The sequence below is a fragment of the Centrocercus urophasianus genome, unplaced genomic scaffold, assembly GCF_019232065.1.
Source record: "Centrocercus urophasianus isolate 14NV4802_14NV808 unplaced genomic scaffold, USGS_Curo_1.0 seq_17, whole genome shotgun sequence".
NCBI lineage: Eukaryota > Metazoa > Chordata > Aves > Galliformes > Phasianidae > Centrocercus > Centrocercus urophasianus.
Window position 1 is genome coordinate 16,694,678 of NW_024884722.1, and position 21,611 is coordinate 16,716,288.

The 21,611-nt window shown below is 42.0% G+C and overlaps 2 protein-coding genes across 2 annotated transcripts in view; both read left to right on the forward strand.

Moving 5' to 3' along the window:
- Window positions 1-2,772: 2,772 nt before the first annotated feature.
- On the forward strand, window positions 2,773-7,429 carry LOC122160354 (bone morphogenetic protein 7-like). The gene is made up of 5 exons (XM_042818806.1): window positions 2,773-3,061; window positions 3,139-3,278; window positions 3,995-4,111; window positions 5,299-5,500; window positions 6,984-7,429. Exons 1-5 carry the CDS (start codon window positions 2,773-2,775, stop codon window positions 7,427-7,429), a joined length of 1,194 nt encoding a protein of 397 aa, XP_042674740.1.
- A 13,639-nt stretch (window positions 7,430-21,068) lies between these two features.
- The window catches only part of DRGX (dorsal root ganglia homeobox), a 14,333-nt gene continuing 13,790 nt past the window's right edge, over window positions 21,069-21,611 (forward strand). Inside the window, exon 1 of the mRNA XM_042818807.1 lies at window positions 21,069-21,102. Within this exon, the coding sequence (XP_042674741.1) occupies window positions 21,069-21,102 (34 nt within the window). The remainder of the gene's footprint in view (window positions 21,103-21,611) is intronic.

The window sequence follows — 21,611 nt, forward strand, 5'->3', positions numbered from 1 at the left end:
AGATTAAAGGAAAAGGGAGGTATAATCAGAGCTGAGCTCTTCATTTCAGACAGCAGGGATGACCATGCATTTAAAACCAAATTTGTTAGGGCTTTAAAATATGCAACAAAGGCTCACGAATAGACTTTGCTCTGCCAATTAATGATACAATGGGATAACCATGCTGTTTCAGTGTTGCTATCCCATATTAATTGCTACGTGATCAAAGACGAGGTGGTGATAGGCCACAAAATAAATCCCACTGTTCTTACCCATAATCTGTTCCTGAAAGCCTGTTAGTTTTGAACTCTACAGACACTCCAAGCTGTTTATCCATTTAAGAGAGGGAGAAGGAAAAGCAATGCCAGTACTGAATTCTTTGGAGAATCCACCTATAATTTTATGTTGTTAGCTGTGTATCATAGTTCCCTATAGCTTATCTGCTTTTCCTAGACTCCCAAAGCCACACTGCTAGTAACATGTAAGTGGAGAGAACACACTATTTTTATGGTACAGAACAGGGATGTTGAAGCCTTGCACTAATTGCAATCTAGAATGTAGTATCATCAGTGGAGCTATGACCAACTCCTGTATAAGGCTTACATAAGTGGTGAGTCATACATTCTTACGAAAGAATAAGGAGTGAGGCTTTCATTATGTTGTTTGCCTAATCAGAAATATGAAAATAAAAGAACACAGCACTCAGTGGGTTATGTTTGGCTAACAGTAGGCTAGAATTTCTGCAGTTGCACTACTGTGATTGAGGCATTTCATTGTTTGTGGTCCCAGCTTATATTAAACAGAGAGGATTTTTTCATAAATCTTTGCCTCTAGGGCAGAGTTAAGGTTGTTTGGGAACCCTAGCTATGCATTTCCAGGCATTAATGTCTGAAAGCAGCACCAGGGGAGTAGAAATGGAGGTATATGCCTAGGGAGGATACTAGGAGTAAATGAAGAGACCCAAGGGCAGAGTAGGGTTTGTGAGGATGAGCACGTAAAGAAGCAGAAGAGTGGAAACTGAGCTTTTAGGATGACTGAAAAACAGTCCTGTGACAATTTCTCATGTCTTACTAGTCTTTTTCCATGCTCTCAAGCAGGTAGTTGCATTGAGTATTCATTCTACCACCAACCATGCTGTTAGCCATGAGCCAAGATACCTACAGCTCTTTGAAGACAACTACAGAATTTTGAGGATTGAAGTTGGCTGCAGCTTTGAGTGCACCCACAGTGCTCTTTAAACTGCTCTGATTAACCCATCACTGCTTCTCCTTTTCCTACACCAGTTCTCTGCACCTCATATGGTGGGCTGGATCAACAAAATAGCAGTAACAGCTGTTGGTTGTTTCGTTTGTTTTGTTTTTTCCTCCAAACATTTGGCTACAGCAACAGCTGAAGGCTGGAGGGAGTGATAGTAGGAGGGAGTCTGAAACTGAAGAGCCACACTAAGAAATTTAGGGCCCTGGAATGTGTCCAGAGAAGAGCAACAAAGCTGTGAAGTTCTGGAGAACAGGTCTTACAGGATGTGGCTGAGGAAACTGGGACTCTTCAATTCAAAGCAGCAGCAGCTCAGGGGAGACCTTCTTGCTCTCCACAACTGCCTGAAAAGAGGTTGTAGTGATATAGGAGTCAGCCTCTTCTCCCAGGTTGCAGCAATAGGATGAAAGGTAATTGTCTCAAGATGTGCCAGGAGATGTGCAGGTTGGATACCGGGAAAAACTTCTCTGAAAGAGTGGTTGGGCGCTGGAATGTGCTGCCCAGGGAGGTGGTGGAGTCACCATCCCTGAAGGCATTCAAGAAAAATGTAGATGTGGTACTGAGGGACAGGTTTAATGGGGAATATTGGTTGTAGGTGGACAGTTGGAGAAGATCATCTTAGAGGTCTTTTCCAACCTTAATGATTCTATGATCCTACATTTCAGCTGAGATCAGCAAAAGGTGAGTGTAGCAGAGCTGCTTGAATGATCCCTGTTCTATTTTTTTCCTTTAAAAGGCTAATTTAGGAGTGGCTGAAGAGTGTAATTAACACAGCTACAGCCTCTCTATCACCACCTCTTTCTCCTACAGCTCGGGTGCCAGTACTCTTATCCTAGATAGTGTGGCTTAGCAGATGGGACATGTCTATCTACCCCATAACCCGCTTTCCTTCTTTGCCTGGGGAGGCAGCATAAACCCTTGGCAATATAAAATTGCTCCTTTTAATTTGACAGACTGCCTTGAAAAGGGCTAGTGGGTACGATGCCTCAAGATTTCACGGTTGGCTGGCTTATGTTTTGGGGTGTATAAAAAATTATTGAAAGCTGAGTTTAGCTTGGGTATTATTATGCACGTAACCTTCCATGCCTAATTGCACTGAAGCTTGACTGCTTTGAGAATCACAGAATATCCCGAGTTGGAAGGGACTCATAAGGATCATTAAGTGCAACTCCTCCCGCTGCACTGCGAGAGCAGAAGTCTGGTCCCCAACCAGCATAGTGCTCAGGCGAGCGGGCTTGTTTCTGCAGCTCTACTGCTCCCTCCGTCGTACCGAGGGCTGTGGGTGGAGAACTGCAAGTTACAGAGGCTCACCCTCATTTTTAAGCTGGTGGCAGCCCGGTCCGAACGGAGAGGGGGAGAGGCCGCTTTCCTCGCAGAGCGCTTAGAAGTTCGCGAGCCCCATTAAGCATTGACGGGGCTTTAATGGCACGGGTGAGGCGTGGTGACACAGCCCCGGGGCACGGCGGCCGTCGGAGCTGAGCGCCGCACAGAGCCACGAGGCCGGACGCCGTGTGAGGGCTGGGCGCCGGCGCTCCGGCCATGGCAAACGGGTGGCTGTGGCCGTGGATGGGGCTGGCCTGGCTGCTGGGGCTGGCGCGGCTCGGAGCCTTGCCCCTGACCGCCGGACCACGGGACGAAGTGCAGGCGGCGGCGCTACAGCGGCTGAGGGAGGTGTTCGACATCGAGGAGCTGCCCCCCGACGTGCTGCCACGCAAAAAGCCGCCGCAGTTTATGGTGGATCTCTTCAACAAGGTGGCCGATGCCAACGGCATCACCCGCGCGCCCGGGCTGCTGGAGGGAGACGTGGTGCGCAGCTTCGAGGACCGAGGTGAGCCGGGGGCGGCGGGGGGCAGCGCTGCGGCGGGGCGGCGTGGGCAGCGGCGGCTAAAGGCCGCTCTCCCGCAGCTCCCGTGGTGCAGGACCGCTTCTTCTTCGACGTCAGCGCCATGGAGAGGGGTGAGCAGGTGCTGAAGGCCGAGCTGAGGGTGTTCAAGCTGAGGAGGAGGCGCGTGGCCAGGAGAGCCGATCCGCAGCACTTCTGCAAGGTAAGTGGGAAATGAACCGTCAATTACGTGCATTCTTGTGGAACTGCTAATAATCCGGAAGGGAAATGAGGGAGGAATAGAGAGTGCAACAGCTTAGTATGTAAACTTGCTTTATTTTTATTTCATTATTGTCCTCGGTGCAGAGTGGCACTGCACCTCCAGCATGCCGAGAAGGGATGCAGGGCTCTGGCTGCTGGGATGCTATCTCTGGAGGTACCCTTCCCTTCGGGCCCACACTGGACTTCTCTGCTTTTTGAGATGTTTTGAAATTGAGATGCAAATTTGACTGATTCGCTTTTGAAGTGATGATGTCAGTATGGGAATTGCTCCCTGGCACCGACTGCATCTTGTAGCAAAGGAGAGTCGGACATTTTGCAAACTCGAGGGCAAAGATACAGCGTGCTGGAGAACTCTAACAGTGTTGAAGTACAATACAGAATAATAGCGTAGTCCTGCCTTTGAACTCATAGGATCACAGAAACGTTTCAGTTGGAAGGGATCCTTAAAGGTAATCTAGTCCAGCTCCCTTACAATGAACTTTTCAAACACATCTGCTGATACTCATTTTGTTGTTGAACAAGCTGTAAACAGCTTTTAGCGTCAGTTGGAGCAGCTTTCCATTTAAGATGTGGAAAAACTCGATGCTCCCCATTTTGCTGGAAGAACAATGGCTGTCATTTCTCACTGTTCTGTTCTGTTGTGTTGCTCTCCTCAAGGTGGAAGTGTATGAGCTCCTGGATGGTAGAAGTAATCCACAAAAAAAAAATCTCATTGCATCAAGATTGTTGTCTCTGTACTCAGAAGGCTGGGAAGTATTCAATGTCACACAGACGGTAAGCAGGGAACTCTTGGTCATTTTTAGATCTAAAATATCTGTTATGGCAGTGCTCAGCTGATAATTTGCTCTTATTGCTGGGTTCTGTGGTCAATTCAAACTGAAGGACAGAGCAGGGGGAAGACCCTACTCATTACACTCAAAAGTATGGGTTCTTAGTTCTCTGATGAGAACTAAGTAACCCAAACCTAGACAGCAGGAGGGGTGTCAGTCCAAATGTGGCAGTGTGATTGACGCACGCTTGTCCTTAGACTGTCAAAAAAAAAAATCATTGATAATGGGATATGAGTAGGTTTTAATTCCTCTTCTATTTTACCCTAGTCCGTTTTTTTTCTTTTTTTTTTCTTTTTTTTTTCTTTTTTTTGTAGATGAGATCTGCAGTGTAATTCAATACTGTGTTTCTGGAATTTGTAATGGTTAGAATGTTTTTCATCTTAACTTTGTGTATAGTATTCTCTATTTGCCGGTTGGAAGATTTGTTTTGTAGATATCCTTCAATTATATCAATATCAGAATGCCTTTCCTTAACAAAAATACAAATGAGGTTTCAAACGCTTTCTGATGCTTAAATCTGCTCTGACAGTGTTTTTAGTTGCCTGAGCTTTATGATCAGATTGAACAACATGCTTGGATGATTGGTTGAGTTGCATCGTGTGCCATAATAGCCTTCCTTGAGAATGGCCTGACCATATTTAGTAGACTGTAATTAGAACAATTAGAGAAAGTAAATTTGCCTGATTTCTTCAAATAAGCTAATTTCTTCAAATGCCACATTTGCGTTAGATTTAAATGAGTTTTAATGGTATGGAAAGTCTGGAGAGTTTTTATTATTCTGTTATTAAGATTACTAGGAAAAATACGGTTCTGTCTAAAGTCAGGGGTGATTTATTTTATTGCTAATGTTAACTTTTAGGCTCATTATTCACTAGCAAATTCTCCAAAAATTAATTATCTTTGTGTAAGTGTAACTTTGGGAAATGTATATGATATTTTAAAATGTTGAATTATTGGTTTAAATATTTAACTCAATTCAGCCTTTACAGTTACCTCATTTCTGTGATTGTATATGTATTTATAGTCCTATATTGGTTGCCTGTTCCATTTTCCTCGTGTAAATTATTCTTAATCACAATACAGTGGAAAGATTATTGAAACAATATTTTCTTGTTTCATTTTCATTACCAGGTTTCCAAGTGGGTCGGAAGCAGTAACTCCAACCACGGCTTTTTGATAACTGCAACACACTTAGTCAGCAATAGGATTGAACACAACCTGGTTGCATTTGCAAAGGGACAGGGCAATTTGCAGGAGAGCAGAAATGCTCTCCTTGTCCTCTTCACCAACAGTAATAAACGGAGGTCTTCCAGCTTTGTACCCTCTTCTACAAGTAAGTTCACACAACAGTAACTCTATTTTAGAACATGAAGAATTCTAAGGGAAGCTTCAATTATTTTCGTTGTATAGAGAGATGGGAATTTTCTTTCTTTTTTAAAAATATCATTATTTACTTTGTCTTTGTGGTGATGTTTGCATGGAAATTATAATTTTCACCTTAGGCTGAAAAAACTCAGTGACCTGAAAAACTGTGAAAGTGCTGGTAAAGCAAATGGGAGTAGTTATGAAGTGCAGTTTTCAAGAGTGGAAGAAGTTGTTAGATAAGCAGTTTTAACTTCTCTGTCCTTTGCTTGTTTTTTAAACACCTGTTTAACTTCAGTGACTAATTAGCATTGTTACTAATGGCTTTTTTTTTTTTTTTTCATCAAAGGCAACGCCTTTATCCCTTAAATTACAAAACAATACTGCCTTACCTCTCCCACGGGTCCTCCAGTAAAATCAGCTAAGGCTGGATTTTAGAGGCTGAGATAAATGCAAAGAGCAAAATCTGGAATGAGGAGGAGAAGTAATGGTTTGGGCTTGGAGGGTCTTTTTGGTAAATCATTGCATTTGTACATCAGAATAATTAAGAACCAGGTGATAAAACTGATACAAATCAAAACCAAACAGTTTTACAAAAAAAAAAAACAACCAGAAACCAGCCTGTTCTTTTTTGTTGTTGTTGTTGTTATAAATAGAGAATTACTGTAGTGAAATCCTGCATCCCAATTTAATCAATATAAACCTTTGTATGTGATGCTGTGCCAGAATTGGGGAACTGATTCCTATTTCTAAGATTGACCTGTTGCTTGTGGGTGGAAGAACAATCTGCAGAAATTCTTCTTCTAGCAGCCTGCACACCAGTGGCTTTCAGCCTGTGTTCATGGATCTCGAGGTCATCACTAATATTTATCACAAGTTCTTAGACTGTACATTGAGAAAGTAAAGGGATTGTCAGTGAGCTTCATTCTCTAGCTGACTTTCCTCAAACCTAGTCATAATATTTTCATATCCAAAACATCATCTTTTTTTTTTTTTCCAAAACGACTACTTTTCAGGAAAGCACTCTATTTTCAAGCATATGGGTAGAGTTGCTGAGAGGAGAATACTGGAGAGAAGAAAAGAATGTGGTCTCCACCCTTTGTTAGCACTTCACAGCAGGTCTGATGTAGGAGTAGCCATACAAAGGTCATTAAAACCATTCTGACCATAGGTATCCCTGAAAAGGGCCCCTGGAGTTTGCAGAATGTAAAGCTTTTATGTTTCTGCTAAACTGAGGCCTTTTAGTCCACATAGGGAAACACAGACCTGGCAGATTTTGAAAAGTAGCTGAAATGACAATTGAGTACACACCTCTCCCAGTGCTTTCCTGACATTTTAAAATGTTCTTTGAAATCTTTGATGTACATTTTCAAAATAGGTTTTCTTGCAGCTTATTGTACTTAAGGAAAAATGACTTTGAGAAAGATTAACACACAGCTTCCTTCCTAAACCAGAGCTGAACCCTGCCAAAAATGATGCTTTGTTACGTGTGCCTCGTGAAACTTTGATAATCAAAAACAGCAAAGAAAGGAAGAGCAGGAGGCGTCGCGCTGCTGCAGCACCTTCTTCCAAAAGCCAGGTAACAGCATGTCATCGAAGAGAACTCTATGTTGACTTCCATGCCATTGGCTGGTCAGGATGGATTATTTACCCAAGTGGATACAATGCATTTTACTGCAGAGGCTCCTGTCTTTTCCCCTTGGGGGAAAGTCAAAATGCAACAAACCATGCCACGGTTCAGTCCATAGTCCATACACTTAAACTGTCTCAGGATATCAGCACGCCCTGCTGTGTTCCAGATGAACTGATGTCCCTCAATCTCCTCTACTTTGATGACAAAGAGAATGTGGTTCTTAAAAATTACAAAGACATGGTGGCAACAAGGTGCGGTTGTCATTAACAGGATATTTTTTTTTTTGTACACATTCGGCATGCACTTGGATTCAGTTTCCTATTTGCCACTGAAAATACCAAAGGTAAATGGTATTTTGGATTATGGGACAGGTGAACCAGAAGCTCACCTGCATTTGAAATCCTCTCACCGTGGGTGTGTGGAAAGGAGTTTTAGGCAGGTGTTCAAAGAGCCATGGGTTTGTAATGGCTCTGCTTACCTCTGTGGAAAGCTCTGTGCCTGTAAACCAGAGGAAACCATCAGGAACAGGAATTTTGTGATGTAAAAGATCCTAAACACATTAAGTGTGCATTCAAACAAAGGTACTGTTTCGTATGTTAAAGCTCTGAATATCCAAAGGAGAAACAGGCATGCTATCCCATAGGATATTTGAGGGGCCCATTATGAACACTGAGTCCAACCTGTGGCTCCACACAGGACCACACAAAAATCAGACCTTACATCTGAGAACATTTTCTGGACATTTCGTGAACCCCAGCAGCTCAGTGCCATAACCACTTTCCTGAGGATCCTGTTCCAGTGCCTGACCAACCTCTTGGTAAAGAGCCTTGATATCTAGCCTGACCATCACCTGTCACAGCTCTATGCCATTCCGTTGGGTCCTGTCACTGAGAGGGGAGCTCAACACTGCCCCTCAGCACACCCTCGTGAGGAAGCTGTAGGCCGCAATAAGGTCTCCTCTCATTATCCTCTTCTCTTGGCTGAACAAACCAAGGGATTTAATCTGTTCTTCAAATGTCTTTCCCTCTAGACCCTTCATCATCTTTGTGGTCCTCCTTTGGACACTCTTCAATAGTTCTGTGGCCTTTTTGTACTGTGATGGTCAAAACTGCGTGCAGTACTCAAGATGAAGCTGCATCAGTGCAGCGTAGACAGAGCAATCACTCCCCTCAACCATCTAGCAATGCCGTGCTTGTTGTACCCTAGGATCCTGCCTTAATCCAGCACGGAGGTGCTGGTCTCAGTAATGCTACCTCATTCAGCTTTGAATGCACATGATTCAATGGGAATATAAATTCCTAAGCAGAGATTTGAGGCTAAGTGCCCAGAGCTGACCTCAGAGATCTCTTCTGAGTAATACATAAACTGCAGATGGTAATGCACTTCTTAGGCAATCTGATGGACACAGGACAATATATATCTGGGCATAAGCAAACTTGGCTTCTGGCTCAGTGCTTGCGCCTCTATGATGAAGGGTCAGCCGATTGTACAGTGACTGTACGATAAGCTTGGGTTGCAGCTCCCATAATTTAGACAGAAAGGAAAAAGGTAGTCCAAACTTTGAAGGTCTGTTAGAACATGCTGGCTGCTGCCCTGGTCCTGTAGTTAAGGCTGGTTGGATGGAAGGTACTTGATTTTTCCCTTTCATTCTTTCTCAGTCCATAGGAGGGGATTCCCACTAGGAGGGGAACCCACGAGGTCTTCGAGTCTTGCTACAGCTTAATGTGGGCAGCCATCCCATTGCAGTTTCTTGATCAACTTACTGAGCTGTAACTTCAGCCTATTTAGGTTTCTTGTCTTCATTAATCCTTGAAGGAGGCTGGCACATCACAAAACTTGACATCTCCCAACGGTAGAAACATCATGAAGAATTTTGAATTTTTACTCCAATGAGATTTATTAAAAAAAAAAAAATTAAAAAAAAAACACAAAAAATATTTATGTACATTTTTTTTCTGTAAATACCAATGTCTGTAATTAAGAAATGTATTTTATTTAAAACTCAAATGCTTCAAGTATATTAACTTAATCTGTAATAAAAACACGACTTTTGAAATAAATGTATATAATGTAACATTACAGTTTTCTTTCTGTGATGTATTTGAGCTACCTTCCCAAAGTCATGATTCAAATACTTTGCCAAAAGAGGGGACATTCACAGCAGTTTCAATGGACAATGAATCAAAGCCTCTGACTCCATGAATGAATATAACAGACAAACAGAGTAGATGCTGAGGCTCTATTCCTTCAAGCTGGGGGAAACGTTGTGATGAGATCCCTGTATTTCCATCCAGCAGACCACAGGAAGAACTGTGTGTGTATGAACCTGTTCAGTACAGGTACAAATTTCAGAACTGCAGTATGTGCCCAGTGTGACAGAACAAATGTGTTTATCCTTTCTGCAGAATAACCCCTGGTTGCTATGCTAGTCATACCTCCACGTGTTCAGAATTCCTATACAAATGTCCCAAATCCTCCCAGGTAAGATTTGTGTGGAGTGAACGAAATAAATAAATGAATAAATAATAAAGGAAGTTTATAGTCAGCATGATAAGATGGAGTGATGGCAGGTTGGTGCTAACTGCTGCACTAGCCACTCAGCCATTGGATTCAGAACCAGTGGCAAAAGGAGCTTGGAAGGAGAAAGGGTCATAACATCACTTTACTGATTTATTGCCTGGCTTGTTCTTTTGCATTATTTTCCTTTCATCACACAAATATTCGTGGCATTTTAAGTCCTTAGGAACTGCACCTTGTTTAGTGAGAGTCCAGAGAGGTGACTTCAGCTGATGTTGTCTATGCTTGTTTTAGTAGGGATGCTAAGAACTGAAGCCAGCAGTTTTCATTGCCGGCTAACACTGGGAGAAGGACTGCCTGTGGAACAGACTGATGTGGGCAGCTTCTGTGTGCAACATACTCCAGTCTTCTGTCCATAGCACGATGAATGGTTCTAGAACCACCATCTGTGTATCAGCTGCAACTTTCACTGTGCAACTCAGAGAATTATCCTTTTATTTATTTTTTTAGCTACCCTATTTTTTTTAGATTCCAGGAAAAAAAAGAATATTTTTCCTTTGAAAACTGGATAAACTCAGTAAGTAATAATGAATATTAGTAAACACAATGCTGCACCAAAATTGGTGAAATATGCACAGTCAAGCTAGGAGCACTCAGTAGTTTTGCACACATTAAATTATTACTTTTTTCTGCGCCACTCAACATAGTCTCATTATGCCCCATTAAACCCTGATAATTAAAACAAAATATATTGGAATTGTTTATCCTGGACTTTGTAAGAAAATGAGCTTCATAATAATGCCAAGGGAAAAAATTTATGCTGCACCAGAACTTGTAATTAGAATAACAATTAAGCGTAAGTATGCTCCCGTTTTATTTATATATATACATATTTTTATATATATTTAATAAAGGCACAATTTGGTAATTGAAATAAATAAGAATTCCAGAATAAGGAATGCTACAATTTGGAACTTCAGTTTTAGCTGAACACAGCACATTTAGGTGGGATGCCAAAAAGCAATAGCTATGGTTTTGAAGAAAATATAGGCAGTCTTCAGAATGGGTAGTCTAGAAAAGAACTGGTGGCACAAGATGGAGCTGTTATTTTGTATTACATTGCAACAATGCTAAGAGAGAGCAAGAATGGCAGCAAAACACTGAGGATTCCACAGAGGATGTTCTGGATTTGGAACTAAAGAGGCTCAGGTAAGTGAGGTGCATGCAGTCACATCATGTTGGCTATTGTGCGATGGGAGAGCTCCAAGTCTGGCCCAGTTACTTCTGCAGCAGGATGTTAGTGGGCTCTGGATATGCCGTAGGGAGAACACAGACCCACGAGAGATCAGGTTCTGTGGTCTTCCATTTGTAGAACCATTTGTTCTTATGAAGAGTTACTGAGGTGCTTCTGTCATGAGATGTAGAGAAAGTTGCTTCTTGGCACTGAAATATGGGAAATGTGCTGGGAATGTTTGGTGACTGGTGAGGCAGAAGGGATTGGTGGGGAGGAACATGTTGGGGATAATTCCCTTTCAGAGAAGAGGTTATAGCAAGGTGGGGATCAGATAGAAAGATAAGTAATGGTCTTAAGGTACACCAAGGGAGGTTCAGGATGGATATTAGGAAAAAATTCTTCTCAGAAAGATTGGTGATGTACTAGACAAGCTGCCCAGGGAGGTGGTGGTGGTGGTGTCACTGTCGCTGGAATTGCTCAAGAACCATGTAGATGTGGCACCGAAGTGCATGGTTAGTGGGCATGGTGGGTATGTGTTGATGATTGGACTACATGATCTTAGTGGTCTTTTCCAACGTAATGATCTGTAATTCTATGATAACTGAAATGTTCCTGGCCCAAAGAAGCTGGAGCACAGCGGTGTGGTAAGCAGTTGGAAGGCCTCTGCTCTGCACCCTGTTAGGAATGCTCTGATTTGTCTCCACTTCGCCTGTGGTGTGCACAATGGGGCCATTCTCCTGTAGGAAGAATGGCGTTTATGTGCTTTACTGAAAAGATCTGCGGAAGATAGCATTTGGTTCGTAGCCGGGGAGCTTTCCTCCTGTAAGGAGAGGAGCTGAGTTCCTGGGCTTTGACCTTTCCGATCGCCTCCCATCCTTTAAGATTACATCTACTTCCATTTGTAAAAATACACGAGTGTTTTACATGTGGACTCTTACACACAACCACGGGCATATGCACTCTTGTTTGCCTTCCTTCTGCTTCGTCCCAGACTGCTTCTCAAAGGACTACTTATCTGTAACAGAGGTGGGTGTTCCACACTAAGCTGTGAACATTGCCACATCCAGGGGATGCGTTTCAATGGCCTCATACACAAATATGTCACACCCCGGCCACTTTTTCTCTTCTGGTGCTTGGTATAGCTCACCTTCAAGGAGAGCAGTTAGTAGGTGTGAACTGGCCTGTGGTGAACGAGACAATTGTGTCTTACAACAGCTAATTGCATGTTTTCTTCCTTCCTACTGGGTTCATTGCTAGAAGCCATTCAGAGAATAAGAGAGACTGCTAACTTTTTGTTGTCGTGTGGATATGTGCAGTTATAGATTCAGGCAGATACTAACTGCCCTAATTCAGAGCTAGATTACAGCCTGTTTTCATTCTGGTAAACAAAAACTGTGAGTTTTGCCTCTAAGTGGGAAAACGACCTGTTTCTGAGAAACAATTGACCTTTAACTGAAACTGATTTGGTGATGCTGTAAATCCAGACCACATGACAAAAAGCAGTGCTGTGGCGGAAGTCCTAGCATAGTAGTTCAGATCTGCTCTCAAAAGCCTTGCTTAGTTAAAGTTGAGCTATCAGGTTAAACAGAATTATCGGGCAGCATAAAGCCAGTATCAGTGGTTGCAGATCACCATAGGTTCTGCATCATCCAGTTGGCTTGAAAGGAATCAGCTGTTCTCTCTCAAGACTAAGACTTTGCATTTGTTGAACTCCACATGGTACTTGTATTTTACCATGCAAATAACTTTACATTTCCAAGATGTGTTATTTAGTATTAGCACTGGGTTTTGACAGAGCTTTTCTTCTGCTGCTGCTTCTTCTTCTTCATTTTTTTTAATATTTTTTTTTTTAATACTTAAAAATATATATATATGTCAAACTTCACATTTATTTTAAGGCTGTGGCAAAGCAGAATCTTTCCTAAATTCTCTAGACTCTGTAGAAACCCACTGTTCCTGAGTGAACCTATTTACATTTACGTATTACAGTGGGGATTTCACGCAGGTTGGCTTGATAATTGCCTGAATCATTAAATCAAAGTGGTTGGTTTATTTTCATAAAGTATTGTTCAATTATGCAACATATTGTTATCTAGTTTTCTGATGGAAAATACATCAGCAAATAACTAACACATACATATTGCTTCGGAGATGTCTTGAGGACTCCTAGGGTCCTTTCACCCAGAAAACAATAATATCTTGTTTCCAAGTATCATTTAACAGTTATTGCAGTCTTTCTAATTCACAGGGATACATTTTGAGAGGTGCTGCATTTTCAGCCCTAATTTTGCAATCTGATAGTCTTAGAGCCGAACCACAAGTCTGACTCTCAGCCGATACCACCCCTGCAGTCACCAAGTGAAGTTTCCAAATTGTCCTGAGAGCTTCGGGAGCCCCACATTGCTGTGTGGATGGGAGTCATACGCAGCACATAGTTGCCATTTTCAATCGCCCACCAGCTCCCTCCCCTGGAGGATGCTGCAGCCACTGATTCTTTGTGCATAGTCTGCAGCCATCGAAGTTCTCCTCTGGTTGTTCTTAGTGGAAATTTTCAAAAGTTTTATTATTTTTTTAACAAAATGTCCAAAGGGTGTGGTTTTCTTCCTTTTTTCCTTTTTTTCTTTCCCCTGCGAACAGCTTCATTGTTCACAGCTCAACATTTAACCTTTATAGAGAGAAACAAGTAAAATGTTCTGACCAGGCTTCTTCTTGATCTGGTTTGAAAGAAATTTGCATTCTGGGATTTGAGACTGAAACTGAAATGCAGTGTAAAATTGAAGTTTGAAAATATAAATATTTGTCCAAGGACAGCTGAGAAAACAAACTTAAATTAAAATAAATAAATAAGTGATGTATTTGGACATTGCAAACCCTAGATAAATCCTAGAGTATGCTAAAAGGTTCTCAGCTCCTACTCAGCCAAGTATAAGCAAACTAATTAACAGCAGAACTATGGCCATTCCATTTCTTCTGCTGTTTCTCAGATGACAGCTCAAGCAATTATCTCTTGTTTCTTGAGCAAGACCAACTTTAGGTTCAAGAAGTCCATCAGCGTTTCAGAACTCCATGCTCTTCAAGGCTATCCAACCTTTCCCTTTTCACCACTCAGTGCCATGAGATTGGCAAGTTTTGGTAACTTCTTTGAGCTATCTCACCATAAATAAGCCTAGAAATTAGCTTATCCATTTTCTGCTGTTAAGTAAGCGACTGTGCAAGTGCCAAAACCTGTGATAACATGTTCCTGTTCAAAGCCCAGTCTGAAGCCTTTCAAACTTAATTCTTCTGAAGACCAAGTGCTATGAAGTGCCTGAAACAGTGATAGGACCTGAATTTTAAGGTAAGAAATTGGAACAGGAAGTTGTAAAGAGAGGATTCGGTGGTTGTGGTTTATGAGAAAGATAAGATTAATGAAAGTACAGTTGAAAGGTGGCATGGATGAAAGTTGAATTTCTTTTAGAAAGCTCTGCAAATCTAGCTTCTAAATTTTGCATGGCCCTGCATTGCCTTATTCTTTAGCTCAAAGAATGAATTATGATATCCTCCTTTCCTTCATTCATGTAATATTCAGCTTGTTTAAATGGTTCTATCTCATTCTCTAAATCAACAAATCTCCGAACATCAGTGAACACCATTATCAGTGTTGTTTCAGCAATGCCTTTCATTAGAAATACTCTAGTGCAGAGCATCCAGATCTTGGAAATATCTCCAGAGGGATTTGAATAGAGAAAAGCATAGTCCCAGTTTCCCATCAAATCAAATACTAAAAGAGAGAGCAGGAATGAAATTGGCTTGAACTTAAGAATGCTTAGAAGTATAGGCAAAAACACTGAGGGGGTGCTACATATAAACTGTTACACATGGCAACAAGAAGAAAAAGGAGGAAAAGAAAATTTGATGCTGCCCTTGTGCTATTTCTGAATAAGCAAAAGGGTTTATCTTGTTGGCAATGAGAAAAAGTTTTGGCATTATCCCATCTGATGAAAAGCAAGTCCACAACAGCATCAAAATACCTATCTAAGCACCATTAACATAGTGTTGGACCATCTCCATACTCAAGTGGAGATCTAGGGCCAGGTTATTCTGCCAGAAATCAAATTACCTTGCCTTGTTCACACAAGATGTGATGTAGAAGTAGAGACCCCACATCTCTGCAAACAGTGAGCCATTTTCAGGGTTTCTGAAATCATGTATAATTTCTTGGCAATAGTCAGCATCTTTGAAAATCATATCATTCTTTTATAGGCTCAATATGGAGCCTAAACTTGGACAGATGTACCTGAGAATATTATATTCTTGTTTCTAAATATGCTCCTTTAAAACAAAGCAGGTTAAACAATTGTGCTAGAGATGCATATTTCAAGGGCCAGTTCCTTCCAAGCTTCTGGAAAACTCCAAATAAACTATCAAGTCTACAGTAAAATAAGGGCCACACAAAGAAAGTGAAAACTTAAATCTGAGTTATAATGTGTCTTTCAGTTTTTAACTTTCTACAGCTTTCACAGCTTTCTATTTTCTATGCATTCTGTGTGCTTTATGGACAGTAGGAAATCATTTTTCTGCCTTTGACCAAGGTATGTAGTATCAATAATTGTGTCACTCATATTTATGTAAAACCTGTAATATTTTCAAAAACTGTCCTGTGCTTCTAGGGGTGCCATAGGATATTTTATTCCCCATGGAATGGGAAGGCAAAGTATGGTTTATGGGCTGTCATCTGTATGCTCGTACAGTGCTGGTTATGTGTTACAGTCCTGTGCATCTTTAAAAGGCAGTACAAAGTTCTCTCAGACATGGTGACAGTATGGAAGAGGCAAAGTTGAGAGAAGGTGTGTTAAGGGTGATCTGTGTTGAATGAGTGTGGTACCTGTGGAGACAAAAGATGCTGTGGAATCTGGCCTGGCACACTTAAATAAGTATGGTAAGTTCTCAGTTCTCAGTGGTAAGGAATTTCAACCAGTATCCTTCCCCTCCCATTCATTTCCTCTGCTACTTCCTGACATTTCTGTCCAGGTCCATTGATTTCTTAGTCATTGCAACAGGCTTTGATTAGAGAATTTCCTCTTCTATATTACATGTTCTTATATATAAGGATCACACAATTTTATTTCAGGCACCAGCTTCCAAATAACAAAAAAATAAATACATCATAAGCACTTCTCATTAGAAAAAAGATGAAGAAAAGCTTACTTTCATTGTAAGTGGGACAAGGAACATAAAAGTTGAATTACAAAAAAGGCATTTGCCTTGTGTTTTAAGCATGCTGTAGCTAGTATAACCAGCACACACACTTTGGTGTAACTGCTGCTTTCCAGCTTGGCCTAATTGATGCTCTGATTTGCAGTCACCTACCTCTGTGAGCCCATGTTTCATTACGTTTTACCCTTGCTTCCGAAATCCTAAAATCCCCATGGGGAGAAATAGATTACAGCAATGAAGAGCTTTTGTGTGTGAACAGACAATTCTTTCTCCCCTATACTTTTCTTCATCCACATAGGAACAGTGAAAACACAGTAGGTTGATGAAGGGAAATATTTGTTATATACAAATGCTCCTTATTTAGGCAAACATAACTCCTTTTGAACTCAGTAGGAGTTTAAGTAAAACTCTGAATTAAAACTGCAGTGGTATAAAATCATCTCAGAGATATTTTAATAACCTAATTGGGATGTTTATACTGCAAAATTGTGTTACTCAGTCTGTACTCATAATTAGAAAGAAAAAGTTCTTTGCCGAAGAATGAGTCAGTATTTTCCATGGAAAATGATTTAAACAACACCATTTTGAACATGAAAATATCATGGTTTTAACTTTAAATAGGCATTCCAGTCATAATTTTTTTAAAAATAACAACAACAAAAAACCCTCTAATGTCTCCTGCAGCTTTGATTTCGAACACGTCACATTCTTCATTAAAGCAATCATTGTTAAAACAGAGGGACATAAAGCAACATAGGATTTATTCCTTCATTAAACTGATGATCCGTATATGAAGCCAATTAACATTATGAGTCTGGTGAACATCAAGTGTAAAGAGGTTACAGAAAATTAAAAGCAGTCACCTTGGTCTTTAGATAAAGAAAGAACATTTTTATATTATAAATTATAAGAGTGTCCAAGCGGGACAAATCGGCAAATTTGGTTAATTGGAAAATACATTTTACTGCACGTGAATTAGGGTAAAATAACCTTTTAGCTGCTAGTCTTTTTTTGTGGTCAGGTATTGAGAATCATGGGAAAGGAGCTGCTTGGACATGAAAAGACAAGAGAGCCACTTCATCAAATCTGATCCAGTCAGACTTTCTTGAGTTTTACAAATGATCCCCTCAGAGCTGAGGTCTCTCAAGGTAGATGTCAATTCAGTTATGTTGCTTGTCAGTTCAGTCCAGGGTTTTACTGTCGCAGTAGAAAAATTAGAAGAGATGTGTTTGTCTGTGCAGCATAGGAATAGTCTTGCTTTAAGACAGATGGAATCAGCAAAAAGTCTGTTCTGAATTGTATTGTATTTATTTTTATTACTTGAACTTTTATTTGCACACTTGTTAACTGATACTGTCCGTAAGGATGACGATGATAATAAGTGTGAATGTCTGTGACAGACTTTAACAACTTCTCACAGAAAGGGATTTTTTGCTGAAATAACTCAACTCTGTATATTATTTCGTGCTTCAGATTGTTTTTAATGCTGGACTTTTGTACAAGAGGAGGTACAGGAAAAATGCCGTCCCATGACCCGCCGCAATTTCCTCATCATTTTCCGGGAGTCCCAACTTCGCAGGCAAGCATCTATAAAAGGAAGGCAAGGAGAGCTTAGGAACAGCGCTGACAGCAGTTTTGCTTACGGGGAAAGGAGCGACCCCGCGCTTCTCCCCGCAGGACGCGCCGGGCAGCGCGCAGCCGGGCAAGGCGGGAAGGGATGCGGAGCTCTCCGTGGTGCTGAAACGCGCCCCTGGGTTCGGTTCGCCGGAGGACGGCACCCAAGACTCCCAAGCTTTAACTTTTAATTATGTCAACCCCACGTCTCGCGCATTAAAATTAAACAGGCACCAAACTGGCTAGGGGTGGAGGATTATATATTACTTAGTTATCTGCTTGTTTTGCAGCTGCTACTCCGTGGGAGAAAGTTGAGCCAACCAGCTCGCGGTCATACCGCTTCTATTCAAAAAGCAGCGATTTGGAGCACTTCCCCCTGCTCCATTTCACCCTCTATGCCCCCCGCAATACGCTGAACTTGAAGGCTTCAAGCTGCTGGAGAAAGTGAGTCTTGGAGCCAAAAGAGCGATGCAGATCCCTGACTAGAGTGAGGCCTTAGAGTGCCATAATGAAGTTATTATTATTTTATTAAGGGTTCTTAAGATAAAACACTTTCACTCTCTCTCCAACGCCAGAGAGAAGAAAGGATAAGGCACATCTGTCTCCATGCAAAGAGATCCCACAGTACCGGCCCTGCGTGGATTTTAAAATTCAGGATGCAGAGGCTGATAGGGAAGATACAGACAGTACCTCTAGGTTATGTTTTTCTTTTTAAGGTTAATTGACCTAAAGTGTGTGTGGCTATTTTAAGGAGTGCATTCGGATTCAGAACATTGTTCTTGCATGGTGCTGTAAAAGCCAGCTCGATTCATGCTATACGTTGCTGTTCGGAGACTTGCCTGGATGGTAAGTCAATAATGTTTGCTGTCAAACAGCAATTTCCTTAAAAGCCTCTACGTATGTGTATACATATAAAGATATTTATATATAAACATGCATGTCTGTAACTTTCTAAATATTTCACCAGTATGAGAAAATTCTAGGTGAATGGGTAAGATGATGTTTGGAGATCTCTGATTTTGCCTTATTTTGCTAAAATAATACAATTCTAAAACATTATTACAGCTTGAATATACATTAGGGGAATTTCTGCAGCTATGTCTAGTGTGAAAGGCAGATAGTGCAGATGATATTTCTAAAGCTTATTAGTATTTATTTAATGAGATCACATATTCTGAATAACTTTCCAAAGACATTATCTCTTTAAAATCTCTTTCTATTTCTGCACCTGTATAATCTGTATCTTCTTTGCTCTGGTATGAACGTGCTACATCTTTAAACTCCCATCAGATCTAAAAGAGCCTGTGTAGATTTGCTCGCCCTTCCTGTACAGAACATTACAATGTTTATGAAATATTAAATTTGTGTAGTCTGCCGGAGAAGCAATTGTTCCAAAATAAAATCAGCAGTCTAGACGAAACATAGACACCAGAACTTATCAACAGTTGTCTGACTTACATCTTCTGATGCATCTTGAGTGGGTCATAATACCAACTTTATTTTCAGTGGTGCATAAATTAATTACACGCATTTAATAACCAAAATATCATTATATTCCCCCTTTAATATCATAAAGGCTTTACGCCAGGGAAGCACTTAATGTGCAGGGGGCCATAACAGGCTATTATCCTTGTGTAATGCTATTACAGAACCAATTATGTGCCATTATACTTGCTTTTTTTGCAGTTTATGTGATTTGATCCAATCCCGCGTCCCTGACTTGAAAATTTCATCTGGGTACTTTAAAGTCTAATTTTCACCCGGGCTGAGGCAAGGGCCATCTCTCTCCGCTGAGCCTATGTCTCGGATGCATTTTAAAAGTAATTGCAAAGGGTCCCGACGCATATCATTTGCAGACGGGAAGCGAGCATAAATCCAGAGACCCCTCGCTGTGAACAAAATCAAACTTTGCTGCGGTACGATCGCTTGGAAAGGCGAGGCGTGTGCAGAGCGGCCCCCCAAAACCCAGCCGACGGCAATTAGCAGCCGCTTTGTCAGCGGGTCCGGGCGGCGGGAACGGCTCGGCACGGCTCGGCTCGGCTCCACACGGTTCGTCACGGCTCGGCACAGCACGGCTCGGAGGGCCCCCCTGGCCCCGCAGACTGGGGCACCCCGAGGTTCGCGGGCCGCCGCCGGGGGCCTCCGAGCCCCGGAGCGCGAATGCTCGGAAAAATAATGGGATTTTGTTGTTGCCACTCACAGTCCTGATGTTTGCTGAGAAATGATGGGGTTTTTTTCTTTTCATCTTCTTCTTTTTTTTTTTTTTTTTTTTTTTTTTTTTTTTTTTTTTTCCCTTTTCTTTTTCCCTCCTCTACACACCACGTGGGCCATTTGTAGGGCCCAATAGACCTATCCAAGTTACTCACTGTAGACAGCGCTGGAAATAATCAGATTAAGGCCAATTATGCGTGAGATTATAAAGGCAAGTGCTGAGAGGCAGAGCATGCTGTAGACAGATATAAAGACATCTGGCCACTTCCAGAACTCCACAGAGCCCTTCTGTCTCTGCAGCCAACAACTCACAGCGCCTTATTCCAGTGCAAAATACCCCAAACCTTACTGGTGATTTTTACTTCAGTTCGGTTTAGGTATGGATTACTATTTTTATTTGCATTCTGGATTTTTTCATATGACTGCATGTAAATTTGAACTTTTTTTTTCTTGCTGAGGACATTGGTTTCCAACCCGATCACAGCTCCCAGTGTGTATTTGGATGCTTTAGAAAGAAGACAGCCTTTAGGTTTTATTGCTGTTTCACTTAGGTAAAATAGTTCCGTTTGATTTGTGTGTTAAACAGTTCATTCTTAGCTCTAAGTAAGTGTTTTTCTTTATATTGCTATTTACTCCTGAAGTAAATCTTTGAAAGAAGTCGATGTACTGAGAGAAAGATGGATAAATAGGTGGATAGATAGATGCATAGATGGATGTATGGATAGATGGATGGACAGATGGAAGAGATAATCAGATGGATTGATGGATGTATGGATAGATGCATAGATAGCAGAATGAAAGATAGATAGCTATTTGCAAAGAAAAGGGAAGCAAAGAAAAGGGAAAAAAAATAGCAACAAACTTTTGCTGGTTCTGATTACTATACACCTACCATGGAGTGTTCTGCCTTTGCCTTTTCAGCTCGCTGCACGCAGCGTTAGATAGGACTTTCTCTGCCTCCTCTGGGCTGGCTCTGGGCTCACCAGGGAGTTTCTGGGTGTTTCCTTCTGGCTGTTCACCTGCTCTGCTCTTTCCCTCTCTGTCCCCAGGTCGGCAGCAGAGCCCTCGGCGGTGCCCGGCGGAGGACGCGGTGCCGACGCGGGGGGCAGCGGGCGGCGGCCCGGCCGCGGGGCCATGTTCTATTTCCACTGCCCCCCGCAACTCGAGGGTGAGTGGGGCCGTGTGGGGCCGGGGCTGAGGGTTCGTGTATGCTGGGGTGGAGGGGGTGCTGCACTCTGTTTGTCCTCGTACAGGGAGTGTGCCGAGATGAGATGCGAATCTATAGAAAAAGCCCCGTCTGAAAGCGCCTCGTCTTTTTCCAAGAGCAAACACAACCCTTTGCCCCCCTCCCTCTTGTCACAAGATGGAAAGAAGGATGGCATGGGTTTGGGTTTTTTTAATTTGATTCCTGTTGGAAAGGCCTTGTTTTTGCACCCCCCGCCCTCGTTTTGCCACCTGCCTCCCCTCCGCGGATAGCGATCCCGCAGTTGAGCCTCAGGCTACGAACGAGATGCTTTTCTCCCCTCCCAGCACAGATGTTGGTGTCATGGCTGTAATCGGGACACTTTCAGGACGTGGTCACGCCTCCTCCCTCCAGCCACAGGGACCGCATAAATCTTTCATGTTATTTTACAAACATTCTGCGGGAGGATGGGGAAACACGGGGCACGGCTGGGA

Bases quoted from the DNA above. Each gene is read 5' to 3' on its own strand.
- LOC122160354 (XM_042818806.1), top strand. From the start codon at position 2,773: ATGGCAAACGGGTGGCTGTGGCCGTGGATGGGGCTGGCCTGGCTGCTG. The intron at 4,112-5,298 runs GTAAGCAGGGAA...TTTCATTACCAG, and splicing joins TATTCAATGTCACACAGACG to GTTTCCAAGTGGGTCGGAAG. The intron at 5,501-6,983 runs GTAAGTTCACAC...TTCCTAAACCAG, and splicing joins CTTTGTACCCTCTTCTACAA to AGCTGAACCCTGCCAAAAAT.